Source organism: Takifugu rubripes, chromosome 1 (genome assembly GCF_901000725.2).
Source record: "Takifugu rubripes chromosome 1, fTakRub1.2, whole genome shotgun sequence".
Lineage (NCBI taxonomy): Eukaryota > Metazoa > Chordata > Actinopteri > Tetraodontiformes > Tetraodontidae > Takifugu > Takifugu rubripes.
The window spans coordinates 24439379-24456378 of NC_042285.1; the positions used below are offsets into that span (position 1 = coordinate 24439379).

General features: G+C 44.7%; 2 protein-coding genes across 9 annotated transcripts; both read left to right on the plus strand.

Annotated features, from left to right (window-relative positions):
- Positions 1 to 94: 94 nt before the first annotated feature.
- Positions 95 to 9676, plus strand: traf3ip1 (TNF receptor-associated factor 3 interacting protein 1). 8 transcript variants are annotated; one of them, XM_029848179.1, is made up of 17 exons: positions 95 to 356; positions 1359 to 1424; positions 1617 to 1778; positions 1875 to 2003; positions 2083 to 2565; positions 2714 to 2788; positions 2978 to 2998; positions 3166 to 3189; positions 3322 to 3394; positions 3515 to 3535; positions 3717 to 3798; positions 4364 to 4450; positions 4554 to 4689; positions 4771 to 4807; positions 4882 to 4949; positions 8709 to 8926; positions 9067 to 9676. In XM_029848179.1, the coding sequence occupies exons 1-17, from the start codon at positions 234 to 236 to the stop codon at positions 9230 to 9232; spliced, it is 1971 nt and encodes a 656-aa protein (XP_029704039.1). In that variant the 5' UTR covers positions 95 to 233; the 3' UTR covers positions 9233 to 9676. The 8 variants fall into 8 exon arrangements, with proteins under 8 accessions (XP_029704039.1, XP_029704030.1, XP_029704034.1 ...); XM_029848170.1 differs by having other exon boundaries at positions 4361 to 4450; positions 9067 to 9675; XM_029848174.1 differs by having other exon boundaries at positions 3325 to 3394; positions 4361 to 4450; positions 9067 to 9675.
- A 1176-nt stretch (positions 9677 to 10852) lies between these two features.
- On the plus strand, positions 10853 to 15565 carry asb1 (ankyrin repeat and SOCS box containing 1). Its single transcript, XM_003962097.3, has 5 exons — positions 10853 to 11076; positions 11833 to 11971; positions 12451 to 12753; positions 12846 to 13228; positions 14263 to 15565. Exons 1-5 carry the CDS (start codon positions 10980 to 10982, stop codon positions 14391 to 14393), a joined length of 1053 nt encoding a protein of 350 aa, XP_003962146.1. The 5' UTR covers positions 10853 to 10979; the 3' UTR covers positions 14394 to 15565.
- Positions 15566 to 17000: the final 1435 nt, after the last annotated feature.

A 17000-nucleotide genomic window follows, 5' to 3' on the forward strand; every position in this document is an offset into this window, starting at 1 on the left:
TGCATGCTTGGAAAGCATATAATTCGTTTAGTTTATTATTTATAGCTTGTATCTATATTTTTGCCGATTGGGAATGGTTACTATGGTCACAGGCAACTCTTGGCGCATGCGCACTCGCCCATAAGGATGCGCCTGGAGATTAGCGACGAGCCAACCTAAAACCTCAACTTTTACCAACTCGTTTTTCCACTCTTTTTATTTTCAGTCACACGTTTCGTCATTCGTGCTCGGCCATGAATGCAGCTGTGGCGAAAAAGACCCAGGAGACGCTGGGAAAAGTAATAAAGAAACCAGCTCTCACGGAGAAACTCCTAAGCAGGCCGCCTTTTCGATTCCTGCGGGACATCTTCGTTGAGGTAAGGCTGATATGGTGGATTGGTCCGTAAAGTCAGGAGGCTTTTCATGTTTTTAATAGCACGGTGCCACTATGTTTCGGGGAATGCGTGAACAGCTACAGTCGGCCCTTACTAGCACCGGCTAAATGTTTGCTGGTGGCACTATGCTAATCAAATGTAGCCAATCAAGATGTTAGCTTTTTACGGTGGTTAAATCACGTAACACTAACTGGCAAAGAAATGGTGGTTGGTATTATTGCTTTGAGTTTTCTTCGGGATCAATAAAGTATTTCTATGTCTATGCCGAGTGGATTAGCTAGCTAGCTAGCGAGCTGCTATGTGTCAGTGTATATTTAGCGTCGTCCCGTTGCTAGGCACGACCTGAGGCCAGGCAGGATCAACAAACTAATACCTTTATCGCATATTAAAAAGAACTGTGACTGGAAATTAGTTCAAAACTAGTGTCGTTTTGTTTGCTGTATTGACATGAGGAAATCTTAAATACGAATGGATGAGATATAAAAATTATAGTAGATTAATAAAACAACACTTCGAAGTCGTTTGACTCAAGGTGCCATGAACAGTCAAATCTCTGTGTGTATTAAACCAAAGTGTTCATTTAAACTCTGATGAGATCCTCCTCTTCATCCTAAAGTGTCAGATTCCACTGTGGGCTCATCTATATTTAATAAACCCATTAGAAGGTGTGACTTTTTCCTTTGATTAGCTGTGTCTCAGACAACTGAAACTAGTGTAGATTGTCGTCTTGTGAAAGATTATTTAGATTTACATACATGCCATCTAACCGTTTCTATAAACCCATAAAATTGATGCTATATCCACTACAAAATCCAAATACTCTTCATTTGCCATTATTAATACAGTCAGAGAAGAAAAGTGATAGAAAAATGCAGCCAGTTTTGCTCAGTCAGCACAGCCGTGTGTCATCTTTTCACCTTTGTTTCAGGAGTTAAAGATGTCTAATATTGTACGTGATTTGAACTATTTCCTCATCTCTTTCAGGTCATAAAGAGCACAGGATTCATGAAAGGCCTGTATGGAGAATCTGAATTAAGCTCAGATGCTTTGGTGCGTTATTTGTGTTAAGTATTTGTAGTTTTGTGATGCTTTTGACGTTGGACTGTTAACGAGTCTTGTACAAGTTTCTGCAACATCCAGCTGACTCTGCTGGACCTGAATGATTCCTGGGTCCTGGAGGAAATAAAACCAGCGTGGACAGCTTGTAGAATCTCATCACTGATTTTCGTTTTACACCTCCAGGACAAAGACTCTAAGATTGCCTTCCTCCAAAAAGCCATAGATGTGGTGATGCTGGTCAGTGGCGAGCCCCTGGCGGTGAAGCCCGTGCGGATTGTTTGTGGTCATGAACCTGAAAAAACCAACGAGATGCTCCAGGCCATTGCAAAATGCTGCCTTAACAAGGTATCTTTGCCTGTCCCTCTTACTTATCTGCCTGCGTCCTATGTCTCACAATTTAGGTTCAAATAGCTGAAGTGTTTTCCTTAACGTGTTCTTTAGATGTCCAGTGATGAAGCAGTCCGTCGAGTCCTGTCAGGAGAAAAGATTGAGCCGAAGACCAAAGCAAGCACGTCCAGGTCCCAGGACAAGGAAAACAGGGAGGGCCGTGAGCTCAATCTGGATAAAGAGGTGATCATTTACAGCCCAGCTGAACCTCAATACCAGTGTTTTCTAGTGTGTAGTCTTGTTATTACTGTCCTTATTACAGGAAAAGAAAAAGATTACAGCAAATAACGACAAGGGGGAGCAGAAGGACCCAGCTCACCACAAAGAGCAGGACAGCAGACGCCGGGATGGAGAGAAGGAGCATCACAGAGGCAGGGAGCGCTCCGACAAGCACCAGCGCAGGGAACAAGAAGGCCACACCAAAGACAAGAGCCACGAGCAGGAGCGGGACAAGGAGAAGGACAAGGCCCGGAGCAGGGAGAAAGACAGAGAGAGACACCACGAGAGGGACAAAGACAAGGAGAGAGACAGACACCACGAGAGGGACAAAGACAAGGAGAGAGATAGAGAGCGACACCACGAGAGGGACAAAGACAAGGAGAAAGACAGAGACAGACACCACGACTCTCACGCGGCTCCAGAACGGGACAAAGACAAGCAAAGAGGCAGAGGCAAAGAGCGACAGAGGGAGCGTAACAAAGAGCCTGAAGAGAGGAACAAGTCTGGAGAGAGCAGTAACAGCAAGGTTTGTAATGTTGTGGCTTTAGATCCCAGAGGTTTCCCTCTTCACAGCCGTCCCTCCGTCACCCCGAGGACATCTAAACGAGCGTCACTCCTGCTAAAGCAGTTCAGAAATAGATGCTTGTGTATTTACACTGTGTGTTGCTGTTTAGACCAATCTACCAGAGAGAGCGCAGAAGAGATCCAGCCCAGAGGAGCTCCATAAAACAACCAAATCTGTGCCAGCAGTAAGTTCAAACATGTCTGTCATGAGGACATCCTGAGGAACTACAGACGTTCATAAACGTCACGTCTGATTGCTGTTCTTATAATAGTTTTTTATATGAACTGCCCCCGCGACCCCACAAAGGGTGGAGCGGTAGAAAAATCAGTGGCTGGTTATTAACTGCATTTAATGTTTCTCTTATTTTTGCAAGGAATCGGTAGCGGCTGAAGAGGTATTCAGAAGCGTTTCAGGCTTAGCTGTTAGCATTAGCCGTTGTGTCCGCCTCGCAGCTCCAGTGCTAATTTTGCCGTCTGTGCAGTTGTAGATGACATTTATTTGGTTTTCTGAGTATGAATGAACAATGTGTGGCTTTGCCTGAAATATGCTTTGCCTGCACAGCCTGCAGAAGAAGCGGAGACCCAGGTGAGCACTGGTGTTGTTATCTCACAAAAGCAGTGAGATAACGACTCGGAGAGATAAGGACTCACTGGTGTGATGCTGTACGGTGCCTAAATGGCCTCTGGCTCATGAAAGTGCTTTTGCCTTCTTCTCTAGCAGCCCAGTAGTCCAGCTAGGATCCCCCGACCTTCATCTGCCAAAGGGCAGAGGCGGAGACCCAAAAATCAAGGTAATTCTCTCTAAAACCAGTGAGAACCAGCATTTGTCTGTTGACACGTCACATCGCTCTGTAATGTTTGACGTGTTGGGTTCGAAAGGAAACTAATAATGTGTGTTTCTGCTTCAACAGAGGAGTCCGACAGTGAGGGAGGTAACTGTTCTCCATCTATCGCTCGTGATGAAGGTTCTGATTTGTGCTGTGTCTCATTAGCTGAGGCGATTTTTAAATGAATGATTATCAACACCAGGAGTCATAAATTCAAATAATGATAATTGATCCAACCCTGACGTTGCTGCGTAACCAAGAATAAATCACGAGTGTCGTCTCACAGACGGAGAGGCTTTGCTGGCACAGAGACCTGCCCCCCAGGAAAATGGAGATGGGTCTTCGGTACCAAAAGACGTGGCCTCCAGGTCTGTCTGGGCTACATTATACTTTACTGGGATCTGTTGAGGAATCATAACAATATTTCCACAAAGGATTAGCATAAGCCAGTCAGTCACAGATTCAAAAAACATAAAGATAATTCAAGTTATGCCATAAAAATCACATTTTATTTGCATTGGACAGCACATCACATATTTAACCGGAGCAAGAAAAAAACCCATTTAGAATAAAGGGAAGTTTTAAGGAATTAGTAAAGCAGGTTTAGCATTTGGCACGTTGTTGTCTTCCTGAACTTGATCTGGGATCAGTTCCAGTAACTCACCCTGTTGAATAATTGACTATAATTTGGATAATTGTGTGTTGTTTTTTTTTAACTTGACTAATCATTGGCAATTAGGTGGCTGGGTTACCCCCACGCAGCATCATCAAATGTGCATCAGTTAGAGGTGGTATTACCGCTGTCAGTGGGTAAAAGGCAAAGAGGAACAAGGGCAGGTGTTTAATGCCCAACTCAAACATTTAGTTAAAATGTAATTCTGTTTGTTTTAGTTTGAGAAGTGTTTGAGTGTGTTTTTTTTCTCGACACAGCAGGCGGAACTCGCGGCCCAGCAGCGCCCGTCCGGCTCCTCCTCAGATCAAAAAGCAAGAGAATCAGCCTGAAGTGGCTCCAGCAGAAAGGTGCCTTTTTTAATCCGAAAAATTTGGAACTGTCAGCCGATCATAAAGTCTAATCAGATGGAATGTAGGAGGCCTTTGAAATGAGGCAATCCTTGTTTTGCAGGGGGTCCAGTGCAAAGACGTCAGTGCCAATCATTTTGGATGGGAAGAGACCATCAGAAGAGGACGAGAATGAATCTAGGCCGTTTATTGGGGAGGAGATGGTTCCGCTGCCTCAAGGAGTTCCTCAGCTGGATGCGGTAATCGTCTTCTCTTTCGAACGTTAGTGCCACGTACACAGTATATGTACAATTAAACCATTTCTATTATTTTTTTTACAGTATTCTGAGCAAGAGCTCAACAACGGAGAGCAGCATGGTAAGCGCTCTTTATATACTCTTTTTCCTCATATGTATGTATCATAATGTTTCTTTTACTTTCTTGTGCTCTAGGGGCCCTTGTTAAAAAGATCCTTGAGACCAAGAAAGACTACGAAACATCCACACCCTCCAAATTGAAGGTTTGTACATTGTAGTTTCAGTACCGGTTTCCCCACTAGAGGGCAGCGTCGACCCACTTTTCTATGTGTCGCGTGAAAACACTCAGAAAGCGACCTGACTTCCCGCAAGTGTTTTAACCACAGTGAAATGCCCAGTGCAACGCTGGTCATTACCAAAAGAAAAATATAAACAAATGGAGCAGAAAGGTGCAATTGTGTAGCATTTTAACCAAGCATGACCTCTAATGGACCACACAGAGATCCAGATGTCTGGAGCAAAATGAGCCTGTCTGCTGGGACCGGTCAGTATCTTAGTTTTGCTTAATGTCTTCTATTCTGAGCGTATTTTGCAGGTTAGTTATTGGTTAGTTAGAGGTTGCTCCAGGCTGTTTAGACACCATTGAGTCAGTCAGCTTTGTCTGCATTTTCATTGTTAAATTAAATGTAACACAAACTTGATCAGAACTAAGCAGAACAAGATGATGGATGGATTCAATATGATGACTTGGTGTTTTCCCCAGTGATTAGTTTCTGGAGTTTCTCACACTTTCCCCTCTGAGGGCTCACTTGTCAGCCGGAGAGAGACATCTTTCATCATTATTTAGAACGCAAATCTGAAGTTTGGTCTGTACTCTGTGGTGTGAGGTAGCCTGCACTGTCTGCTTTGGGTGGTCCTCTTCACTGAAGCGTACCCTCCCGGCATCTCGCTGACCACCCTGACTCTGACGGACACAGTGTTTTGGACTGTCACTCATGCAGAAAGGGCCCCTGATCCATCCCTTCCTCGCCACGACCTCAGACATCATTCCTCATAACCTGCACCTGAAGCTTCAGCAATGCAGCTACCAGTTGACTGAAGAAGCTTGACAGGAATTTATTGCGCGTTTAACCAACCTAACACATGTATTTGAAGTCGCACCTGTCTGGAAGATTATGCCAGGATTTCAACTAAACATTCATACACCGGCTGTATATCTGAGCAGGACTGCAGAGCTCTCTGTGTAATACGAGTCCAGCCGTGTAGAGTTTGTCCTAATTGTCCTAATGTGGCTTCATCAGTTTTCAAGCATTTCTGTTCAGCTGAGTGAAGGTCTGTGTCCACAGAGGAACCCTCCATTATTGGCCTTACCTCGTCAGCTGTACGAAGCCCTATAATAACTTCCTGTCAGACATGAAAGGGTGGAGGGAGGTCAGCTTAATGGCGTGCTTTTTTCCCCTCCTCGTAATCACGGTTAAACACGCAGAGTCCATAACGTAAATATTGAACTTCCCCAAAAAGGGTGCCGTGACAGGTTTGAAATTTTAGCTGCCGCATTTAATTTTCGGTTACACCGAACCTCATCCTAACGGGGTCCCGATGAGTCACGAGCGCTCTCGATCCCAACGCTGTGCTCTGAATTTCAATTCAATTTAAATGACTGTTTCTAGTCATATTCAATCTTCACATTGTTGTGGGGGTGGGGGGGGGGGGATGCCATTTATTTAAAAAACAGAGGAGAATAAAGAGAATACAGTCAGGAGGCTGAATTTGGGAACGTCTCCCCAGTGTGTGCGTGTGAGCCTGAAGAATTTGCTGTATATTTATGAGGATGACCTTCTCGGTGACCCTTAGAGGCAGTGTATATTATTCTAAGATACTTCTCTTTTTATTTAGACAGAATCTGCGTCTTGCAGCAGCTGCGTTTTCATAAGAATTTGTGTGTACTCTATTCCCCCTTCTCTCCACCCCATCAAATTAGCCTTGATGAAGGTTCGTAATGTATAAATAAACCCTGTGGCATACAAATGGATGACTGTTGAGTGAGGGGCACAGAGGAAAGGGGCTAGAATACTCTCTGCAGAATTGTCAAGAAAATAAATAGTCTTCTCTGCAGACCTCTGCGTCTTCATAAACATCTTGCCTCCTTTTCAGTGAAAACCCCCGGGAAACGGCCCTGTGGCGTTCCAGCAGGCGCAGCATTTTTGCTGCAGCGCTTTTGAAAAGACGCCAGGATTGAGACCGAGCTGCCCACCTGCAGTCTGTTAAAAATAAATCGGATTTTGGTAGAAAACTGCGATAAGAAATATAAGGCCTCAATGGTGTTGCGTCATGGATGTGTTGTGAGTTGTTCACCGCTCCGCTGGGACGTTTGTGCCCGGTTCCCCTGTAAACTACGCTGGTGAGCTCGGTTGTCTCCCTGGTGACCTCGCAACAACATCCTGTGACCTTTGTCTCTCCGCCTCACTAACTTCATGCAATTTTTATGACGCAGCCAGGATTTTGTTTGAATGCCGTCAACGAGGAATAGCCACAACTCTAATGAAGAACCTCCAGCTTCAATTCTCATTTGATAACACCAACAGACATACGACATGTCTGTGATCGGTCCTCCATCTGCTAAGATTGGATACATATCGCCCAGTGTTGTCAGGCTTCCATCACGGACAGAGAATACTACCCCTGTCTCCCAGCTCCACTGTCATCACGACCTCTGAAGGTTCCTCTGTGATCTGGGGGAGGAAAAGGAAAACTCGGAGCACGCAGGTCTCGTCGACCCCGTCAGGGACCTCCATAAAGCTGTGATTTATATCCATCCAGACGGAGTGCACACGAACCAAGGGTCATGTTTTCATGCCAGGTTTTTTATTTTCCTGCCGAGGAGGGAAAGGGTGGCCGGAGTAGCAATGGGATGGCAAATAAAATGGAGCAATGGGTCCTGTCTGGGCCGCTCAGTCCAAACCGCAGCCAGGCAGGCCGAATGAGCCGTAGAGTGTTTGTCTAGCTGCAGGGTTCACAGCACCCAGTGGAAAGCCACCCACCTTGTTACAGGACTGCTGGGCCGAGGCGTTCCAACCCTCACACTACCGAACCGCCACAATCGGCTAACAAAGGCCGAGGTTGTCAGAAGTTTGTACTCGCGTTCTGAAAAGAAACGGCGGTGAAAGGATAAGGCTCGGTGTGGTTTCGTTAGGGAAACGGACGGCTGGCGAGGCTGAAGCTGTACACACCAGCTCCACCAAGAAGGCGGAGCTAAAGGCCATAAACATAACATTTATTAGTGGGTACTGAAGAAATGGGGATCTACTGTTGGTAAAATAAACAGACCTTAGACCGGGTCTGTGGGTCGGGTCTGCGTTTGTCCACCATCAGCTCTCGCGTTAACCTCTGCTGTAGTGTGCAAGTGTATGACTTTGGGCTCAACGCTGGATATAGTTGCATCACACACACACGCACACACACACACACACACACACACACACGCACACGCAGGCACTCTGGAGGCCTTGTAAAGCCCAGCTGAGCAAACATTCTTGGGTTTGCGCTCTGCCAAGGGAGGTCTTTCTCTGATACCTTCCCCTCGTTTGCCATCAAGGGGCCGAGTAATTAGGATATAGTGACCCTCTCAATACACACACACTCTTTAACCACCACACACATACACTGGAGGCCTTCACCAGCCAGCCTCCTCATGCTGGCCGACACAATTCACTCATATGTTTGATCCTAATATATACACACCTCAGTCGGTTCCTGTCTAACATTTTAGCCTTGAAATCCTAAACCACTAAATGCAGTCTTGTTATGTTTTGCCGATTTGAAATGTTGCTGGTAAAGGTAGAATCTTCAAAGCAGGTTTATATTGTTTATGTCAATGGACACACAAGACTTTTTTTGTGTGTTCATATAGTGGCGTGTTTTTCTATCGGCTCTTTAAGACTTTGATCAGAGGCATTTCATCCTGACTTCTTTTAAAAATACATTTCCAGATCCTCACCTGTTGTCCTCACCTTCACTTCCAGAATATAGAGTCTGAAGTGGCCCAGAAGAAGGAGCGGGAGATGGTGAAGCAGGAAACGGAGCGTGTCTGTTCCTCCATCCAGACCATGTGCCGCAGCACCCAGTTTCTGGCTAAGAACCTTGACTACGTTCAGGAAAACATCGACGCCATGCAGGCCGAACTGATTTTCTTGCGTCAGGAGAGCAAGAAGTACATGCAAGCCTGTGAGGAGGAACAGAGGTGTGTGTGTGTGTGTCTGTGTGTGTCTGTGTCTATGTGTGTGTGTCTGTGTCTGTGTGTGTGTGTGTCTGCACGCAACATACAGTTTCCTTATTTTTCCTTTAACTGTTGGCATCTTTTGTGTGTTTAATGTGCTACAGAATGACAGACAAGGCTCTGGAGCCTCATTATACTGAACTGGTTGATCTGGAGCAGCAGATTATGGATACGTGGAGCAAGATTCGGACCTCAAGGGCCAACATACTAAAGAATGAAGAGAAGCGTGAAAAGTTACTGAGAGGAATCAGCTTCCATCACAGTGCCTAAAAGACTTTATTTTAAATGTAATTTCTGTTTAGAACGAAAAGCAAAGGTGGAGACGCTCTTTCCGATGTCCTCAAGAGAATTCTGACAGTGGTAGGCACCGCTCCGAGTTTTATTTATTATTACTCTTCAGTTAATAATGTGATTTAACTTCCTTTCCATTTGGAAGAAGTGCTGTTTGGTTCTCAGGCATCTCAAAATCCTAAATTTGAGGATCTCTGGAAACTGAAAAAGTGATTTATTACATTGTATCTATATTGTAAACTATTTGTATCATATCTGTATTTTAAAGTGTATATTGTGTTTGTATTATAGTTCAAATAATTATATAGTTTTGAAGTGACAAGAAATAAATATCACATTGCTTACATTTCAAGCATTTGTCTTTACAGACTCTTTGCAATTCTAAATAATCATTTATTTTTATTAAACAATAATGACACATCAGGAATGTTTTGTCTTAAAGTATATTTGCATAAAGCATGACTCGGTATGATAGTTTATTTTAACTCTTTTCTCGGTGAGAGCATTTTTACCTTGACAATTAACCAGACATGCTGGAGAAACAGCTGCAACACACATAAAGCTTATTAGGAAGCTATTAAACAAGATTTAGATGAAGCAATTGTGATGTTTGCTGGAGATTAAGCTGAAGGTCCTTGTAGAAGGAACGGACACCTGCTTTCAGTCGGAACTCTGGTGGCTCAGTCTCAACAGGTGGATTAATGAGCAGTCCAAGGAAAGGACAGCTCTATTGTCCATGCCTTCCTCTAAAAATAGGTGACTTTTGAGAAAGCTTTAATAAGCTTCTGTTACTTTTGCCTTTTGAAATTTTACAATGAATCCCGCTGCTCATGAGTGACCACACCTTTCCACCTTTCACTTTTGATTTGTTGCCCAACTCCTTAATCTTAACTCTACCTGAAAGGCTTTTTTTTTTCTATCTAAGGCTTGAACGCATAACCACTCTGTTGTACTCAAATAGTAATAATGAATGATTCATTTCTTTAATCATTAATCACAAAATTGAGGCTGTTTTCAAACACATTAATATTAAAATTTAATTCAGCAAGTGCAATTCAGATTTTGACTCTTCAAACAAAATGCTGTGTTGATACAATCTGACTTGTACGTATTTTGGATTTATGTGCTTTCATTGAAATTTATCAGTGTTACCACCCCAAATTGTTGGATAAATACCTTACAAACTACAGCCAGCACAGGCATGACAAAAATAGTGCATTCATCTTATTTGTTTTTCCATTTACAAGTTTCTTATTTTTTCTCTACGTGGCACACTCTGAACAACCAGATATTTTTAAGTTTTTAAAAAACTAATATAGGAAATATAAATGGAAAACGTGGGTGTCTCTTGAATAAAAGAACCCAGTAAAATACAACGAGCTATGGAGTCTTAGAACCAATATTTTTGCTACTGCAACTTTAGAAGTGGCTTTACAAATCTGTAAAATATCCCAACTGTTAGACTTTGTTCTTCCGTTATTTGCATGTGTGTAAGAAATACAGCTAATTATTCCGAAAGTCCATAAAAACAGATTAAACCTCATTATATCATTTTTCCGCTTTGAACGCGTCCTTCCGTACGACGCCAGGACGTGACGTCATCGACAACAACAGTCACGTGTGTTTATGTTCGCGTCTTTCGCCTGAGTCACCGCGGGGACTGTTGGGGATCTCTTAGATTATTGGCAGTTTTTAATCCCCCTCTACATCGTGACATTCGGGGAGAATGGCCGACGGTCCGGAGGCGGATGTGGACGATCCGCCCAGCATGCACTTCCCCCCGCTGATCACCGTCTCGGATCTGCCCGGTACCACCGCTGCAGGTAACCGATGATCCAACTGGCTGTGCTCTCCTTCCGACCCTTCCAGGATGTCGCCGTGTTACTGTGCTGCATGGCTTCGCACCGTGTTACCGACACTTGCTTTTCTTTGAGCCGCAGGAGTGTAAATAAACAGCGGGCAGTGGGAGCTCCTCGGGCCCCCTGGGTGGGGGTTGAGCTCCCACAATGATGCAGACAGATTTTCTAAATCAGGGCTTTCTGTTCATGATTAAAATACAGTAAACCTTTCAATTACTGGGTTTATTTACATTATGATAAAAACCAGATAACTGGGAGTAAACTGTAATAATTGGATCTGATGAGTTTATGTGCACTTCAGAACTGCGATAATCCAGAAAAATGCTGAGTGTTTATTGGATACGACTTTTGAAATCAACAGCTTCATTCCAGGACTGGTTTTCTTTGGAATCTAGTTGACTATACTTGCTCATGTGACTATAAGAATTGCATAAATTGCTAAATATCCCTTTGTTACTCAAAAAATGTTCCTCATTCCATGTCCTGCACTCAAATACAAATTTAAAACACAACAGGATGTTACGGAAATCTGTTTTCGAAGGTGTTCCTGCTTAAAACCGCTCCCTGTTAGCGATATCACGGAGGCAGAGGCCTGAGGAATATGAGGAGCGGAGGAATCTATTATCCCGGAAGAGCATGAGTCAGCTCTTATGTATTAAAGATGCTTCTGACAAGTTCTGCTGTGCGATGAAGAGTCTGTCTCCCTTGTGTCCTCCTCAGGCCGTAACCTAAAAGAATGGCTCCAGGAGCAGTTCTGTGATAAACCTCTGGAGCAGGATGACATGCGGCTCCACAACGCGGCCTATGTAGGAGACCTGGATACGCTGCGGAACCTGCTGCAAGAGGAAGACTTTAAATGGTAGGATGGAGTGAAGCAGATGCTGTTTTAATGTCCATCCTCCGTACCTAATCAATTGTATGGTGGTGGACAGCGCGTGTGGTACTTCCTGTCCTTCAGGGGTCACCGGTTGCTCGCTCCCACTTTAAAACCAGCAGCTTTTGTCTGCAACATTCATTTGGTTTGTGGTTTCATGGTAGGTTTGCTGAGTGACAGCCCAGGAAAACCACCAATTTCAATAAGAAATTTAAAACAGGAGCCAAATTTGAATGTCGCCAAAATCCTTGAGTCAGCACCAGCCAGATTTGCCGGTCCACATTTGGCACTGTGACCGGGGGGAGCTCCAGCACACTAGCGGCAGCGTGCGGCAGCCGTTACTATGGTTACTCAGGGCCTTTTGTGGTTGCCAATAACGGGCACTTAAGTTAACTCTATGAATTAAAGCAGAATAACCTTTTAGAACGAGCAGTGTCATTTAAAGTGTTGCTCCTCTCTCCCAGGCGTATTAATGAGAAGTCTGTGTGGTGCTGTGGCTGTCTGCCCTGCACTCCTCTGCGGATTGCAGCCACAGCAGGACACGCTGCCTGCGTGTCCTACCTGATCGCCCAGGGCGCAGACGTGGACCTGGTGGACGTTAAAGGCCAAACGGCGCTCTACGTCGCCGTCGTCAACGGCCACCTGGACTGTGTGCGCATCCTCCTTGAGGCTGGGGCCAATCCCAATGGAAGCAGACACCACCGCAGCACCCCGCTGTACCACACCGCGCGGGTGGGCAGATTGGACATCCTGCAGGAGCTCATCAGGTGAGGACAAGGACAAAACCTGTGTCTCTTTCCCATTTAACGCCCGAGTGATGTCATGGCCACCTCACGCGTTGGGATTCGTCTGTCTTTAGATTCAAGGCAGACGTAGACATGGACCACCAGCTCGGCCCCCGCCTGCTCTTAAGTGCTCGCACCCTGAACACGCTGGTTGTGTGTCCCCTGTACATCAGCGCAGCCTATCACCACTTAGACTGTTTCCGGCTGCTACTCCAGGCTGGTGCCCAGCCTGATTTCAATTACACGGGGCCCGTTTGCCAGGAGGCCCTGACCCGCGGCCTGGCCTCGTGTCTGCTGGATGCCGTGCTGCGGCATGGCTGCGAGGTGTCCTTCATCCACCTGCTGCTAGACCACGGGGCCAACCCAGCTCTGGTGCCCTGGGATGAGTCAGAGCTGGAGGCTCCTAATAGGAGGAAAGTGGATCCGGAAGCACTTCAGGTCTTCCTGGAGGCGAGGAGTGAGTAAAATCCTTGTGGGTGTGTCAGGGTCTTGGATTTAGACTATGATTTGAATTCTCAGTGGTTTGCAAATGCAACCTCAGTTTAAAAACATCCTACTATTTTTTTTAGCTAAAACAATGCAAATAAAAGTAGGCCTTCGCTCATTCAGTAGGATTTAGGAGGACTAGTTGCAGCCAGATGATGGTAATCATCAGCCCCTGATTAACTGATCATCAGCAGGTGTGCAGAGCTCTAAAATAGGAGGCGGTTTGCTGCTCCAGAGCGTTCAGATGTGTAATAAAGCAGAGCCAGGAGTGGAGGCTTTAAGCATAGGTCTTTGAGGTGAAGTTGCTGCTGCACATTCAGCTGGAAAGCTTCCCTTGTTCCACTTCTGAGCTATTGAAAATTCAGCGTCCTGCAGTGAGACAGAAGTGGAAAACATTCAGGTTCCAGCCAATTCACTCCCTGGACAGACTGTGAAAAGATCAGGACTATGAAAAAGTCAACATCCTGAACCCTGCAGGCCTCAGCCTGCATCAGAACAAACACTTCTGGCACAATGTCCTACAGACAGGTGGGACTAAAGTGGAGCGGTCTGATGAAAACCACCTCATACTGCCTGACGAGCCCGGCAGGGGATTTGGAAATGGCATCTTATCTCTTTCCCCCTCTTAAAGCCTTTAAAATGTTTCTGGTTTTGGCTACAAGGTTGTTTAATTGTGCAGCCGCACATGCAACTCTGCATCAACTCAGGAGTGCATTTAAATACGTCCCTTTGATCATAAAGGAACTATTTAACTGTCCGGGCTAGAGGCCAGTAGCAATTATGGGGTGTTGGCATTAAAACCCATCTAATCAGAATTCAGCACCTTAATAAAAGCATGAAGGAAGAATACGCATTTAAAGTTTCCAAGGAAGTGAAATCCTCTCCTGTTAAAAGCCTCATACATCTATTAACTGACTCCAACTTTATATGATGGAACCCATTAAGTGTTTTGTTGATTTAATCTGGCTGTGCTGCAGCTGTCTTTTTATTTTCCCCTCCTGGCAGGATGCCCTCAGAGGCTGACGCATCTGTGCCGTATCAGGATCCGCAGAACGATGGGCAAAAGCCGCTTAAACCGCGTGCCCTCCCTGCCGCTGCCGCAGCCCATCAAGAACTTCCTGCTGCACCAAGGCTGACAACGAGCACCTCCTGCCGAGCACCTCAGCCCAGAGCCCATTTAGCCCCAACTCCAGTAGAACAATCTGTAGGCCCGATATGCTAGTTAATATTTTATAACTGTAAAGCGCTTTTATTTTGAATTTGAAATGTACATAAGTCATATGTCTTGAGTCTGATTATTATTTATTTCATTCGTTATCAGAGAAAATGTGATGTCACTGTGTGCATCCTAAAGTCCAGTCATTAATGTGTTTCATGTGAACCTTCAGACCTTTTTGCTGTCAGTCAGTTGTATTAGTCATTAGACTTGTAGCTTGATTTGATCAGTTGAAAGTGACTGAGGTTTGGATTTTTATTCCTAAACACATGCCTTAACATTATGTTTTGAGAAATGGCCTGAAAGATGGACTAGACCAGAAATGAAGACAGAATAGATGTGGTCATTGAGGAAAATGAAGCCTTATTATCTACATTTTAAGGTCATTTATGAACCAGACCCGGATCGGTTTAGATGAGTGGCTTCAGCAGAAAAACAGGCCTAAGTACTTTTCGGTGAAACCAAACTTTGGCAGAGAAATGCTGCTGTTGCTGAGCAAATCTCCAAGAATATTCCCCACTGGTTATCGCTGTGACCTGCATCCGTGTTTGTCCTGAACTTTGCTGGCTTTGCGTTCTCTGGTGTTGGGAATTCAGTGAGCAGGAGCCGTTAATATGAGCTGCTTTAAGATTCTGACATCGAACTATAAAGTTTTACAGGAACAAGGCTCAAATGTTACCATATGGGAATGTAAAGTCTGCGTTTAGATATGAATCTTAAGCATTTTTGAAAATTTAGCCATGCTGCTAACAGGAGGAATCATTTGAGTTCAACTACACATATTGGGGTGTGCAAGGTCAAAAAGCTTTACACTTGTAGTTCCTGTATATTTTAGAGCAATACCTGGACTTTCTTTGCAAAACACCACAGAAACTCAAGTTAATTTACATTTTTTTGCTGTTCAGATCAAAAATAAAACTGTAAAATATCCATGTACGCCGTGGTCCACCTCAATATGTGAAAATGCTTCAATACTAAGTATAACATTAAGTGGTTCTTTCCTCACTGCCTCCTCTGATAAGAACATCAATAACTGCTGAGTCAACTGCTTTTGATTTCAGAAATGCATTAAATATTCATCATATTCATCTACTGTGTGACCTGCATTTTTGCTCCTTTTCTCCTTTGAGTCCGCTTTTCTCCATATAAACAACAAAGTTTGCAATATTGCAGCCATAATAAGGAGATTTCTTCCCTTCTGCTCTAAATCCACACATTTGAACGAACGTGGTCCGAAGTGTCCGAGCTGATATCTGGTTGTTTCTGCGTCTGTCGGTATCAGAACAGGCTGTTAAAAAGGTGAATTCTCTCAAGGGGAAACATCTTTCAGTGGTTCAACTGGAAAGGATGAGGCGTAAAGTGAGCTCCCGTCTGATTGATCCCCATTTGTTCTCCTCCGCCGGCAGTCCTGACCAATTCTCCCCGTTGTGTGATTTGTGAAATCCTCCAGTGGGCGCCCTGTGTTTGAATAAGATGATCGAGTGCTGGATGGGGGACGATTGTTGTTCATCTGATACATGAGACGAGATGAGTCAAGATGTTTGGAGGAAACCACATTTTGGTGAAAACCCAAATGGCCCCGAGGAGAAGCGCGGAGCCTGGGAACCCCGAGTGGAAGCGCGGAGCCTGAAGAATTAGAGGGATCCTCCTTCCCGACCGGCCTGAACTCTGGGAAAAGCGCGCAGCTTTCTGACAGACATGTTTTAAGCGATTCAAATTCTCATTAGACGGTGAAATGAATGAGACTTTCTCATTTGTGCCAAACCTCAGCGAACGCGTGTCTGGAGAAAATGAGTGTTCTCAGATTGTCCTGAACTTTTTAACGAGGTTAGAGCTATAACGGACCTGATAAAGGCGCATTTAAATACAGGTAAATGGAAGCAACACCCAGTAGGATAAAGGCTGCAAACGGGCTTCAAATGAACGACTTGGAATCGTTTGGAATGAGGGTCAGAGGTGCTTTTTTGCTCCAAAATTGTACGTTGGCGGGGGAAAAAAAAAATCCTGTCACAGAAGGTCTCTAGATGGCACTGTCTTCCTTTCAAGCGTGGCAGACATCTCTCCTCATCTTCACTCATCTCTGCCTTCGTCCCAGCAGGAGCCTCTTTACTCCGGTGCAGAGAGAAGGTGGAACAGTGTGGAAAACCGCTGCGTTGTTTCCATTCAGAAGGGTCCTGTAAAGACCTGACGAGGCATTTCAGAGGTATTAATTAAAGAAGAGGTTTATTTAAAGGGAGGAAACATCAAAACTCTGGGGAAGGAACAATAGAATCAAAGCCTCCTCTTTTGAGTTGTGGAATAATAATAATTTATTATTTGCACTGGCAGCACTGTTATTTTTTGAACGTATTTGGAGCAGAAACAGAGGTAGATTGATCATCAGCATTGATCATTTGCTTGTGCCACAAACTCCTCCAAACCTGGACGGCCTCTGCAGCATCCCAGGCTATGAACGAGCTCTGCGGCCGGCGACCACAGGGATTGTTATTAGTGGCTATTGGCTCTTTTAACAAAATGGGCTGAATAT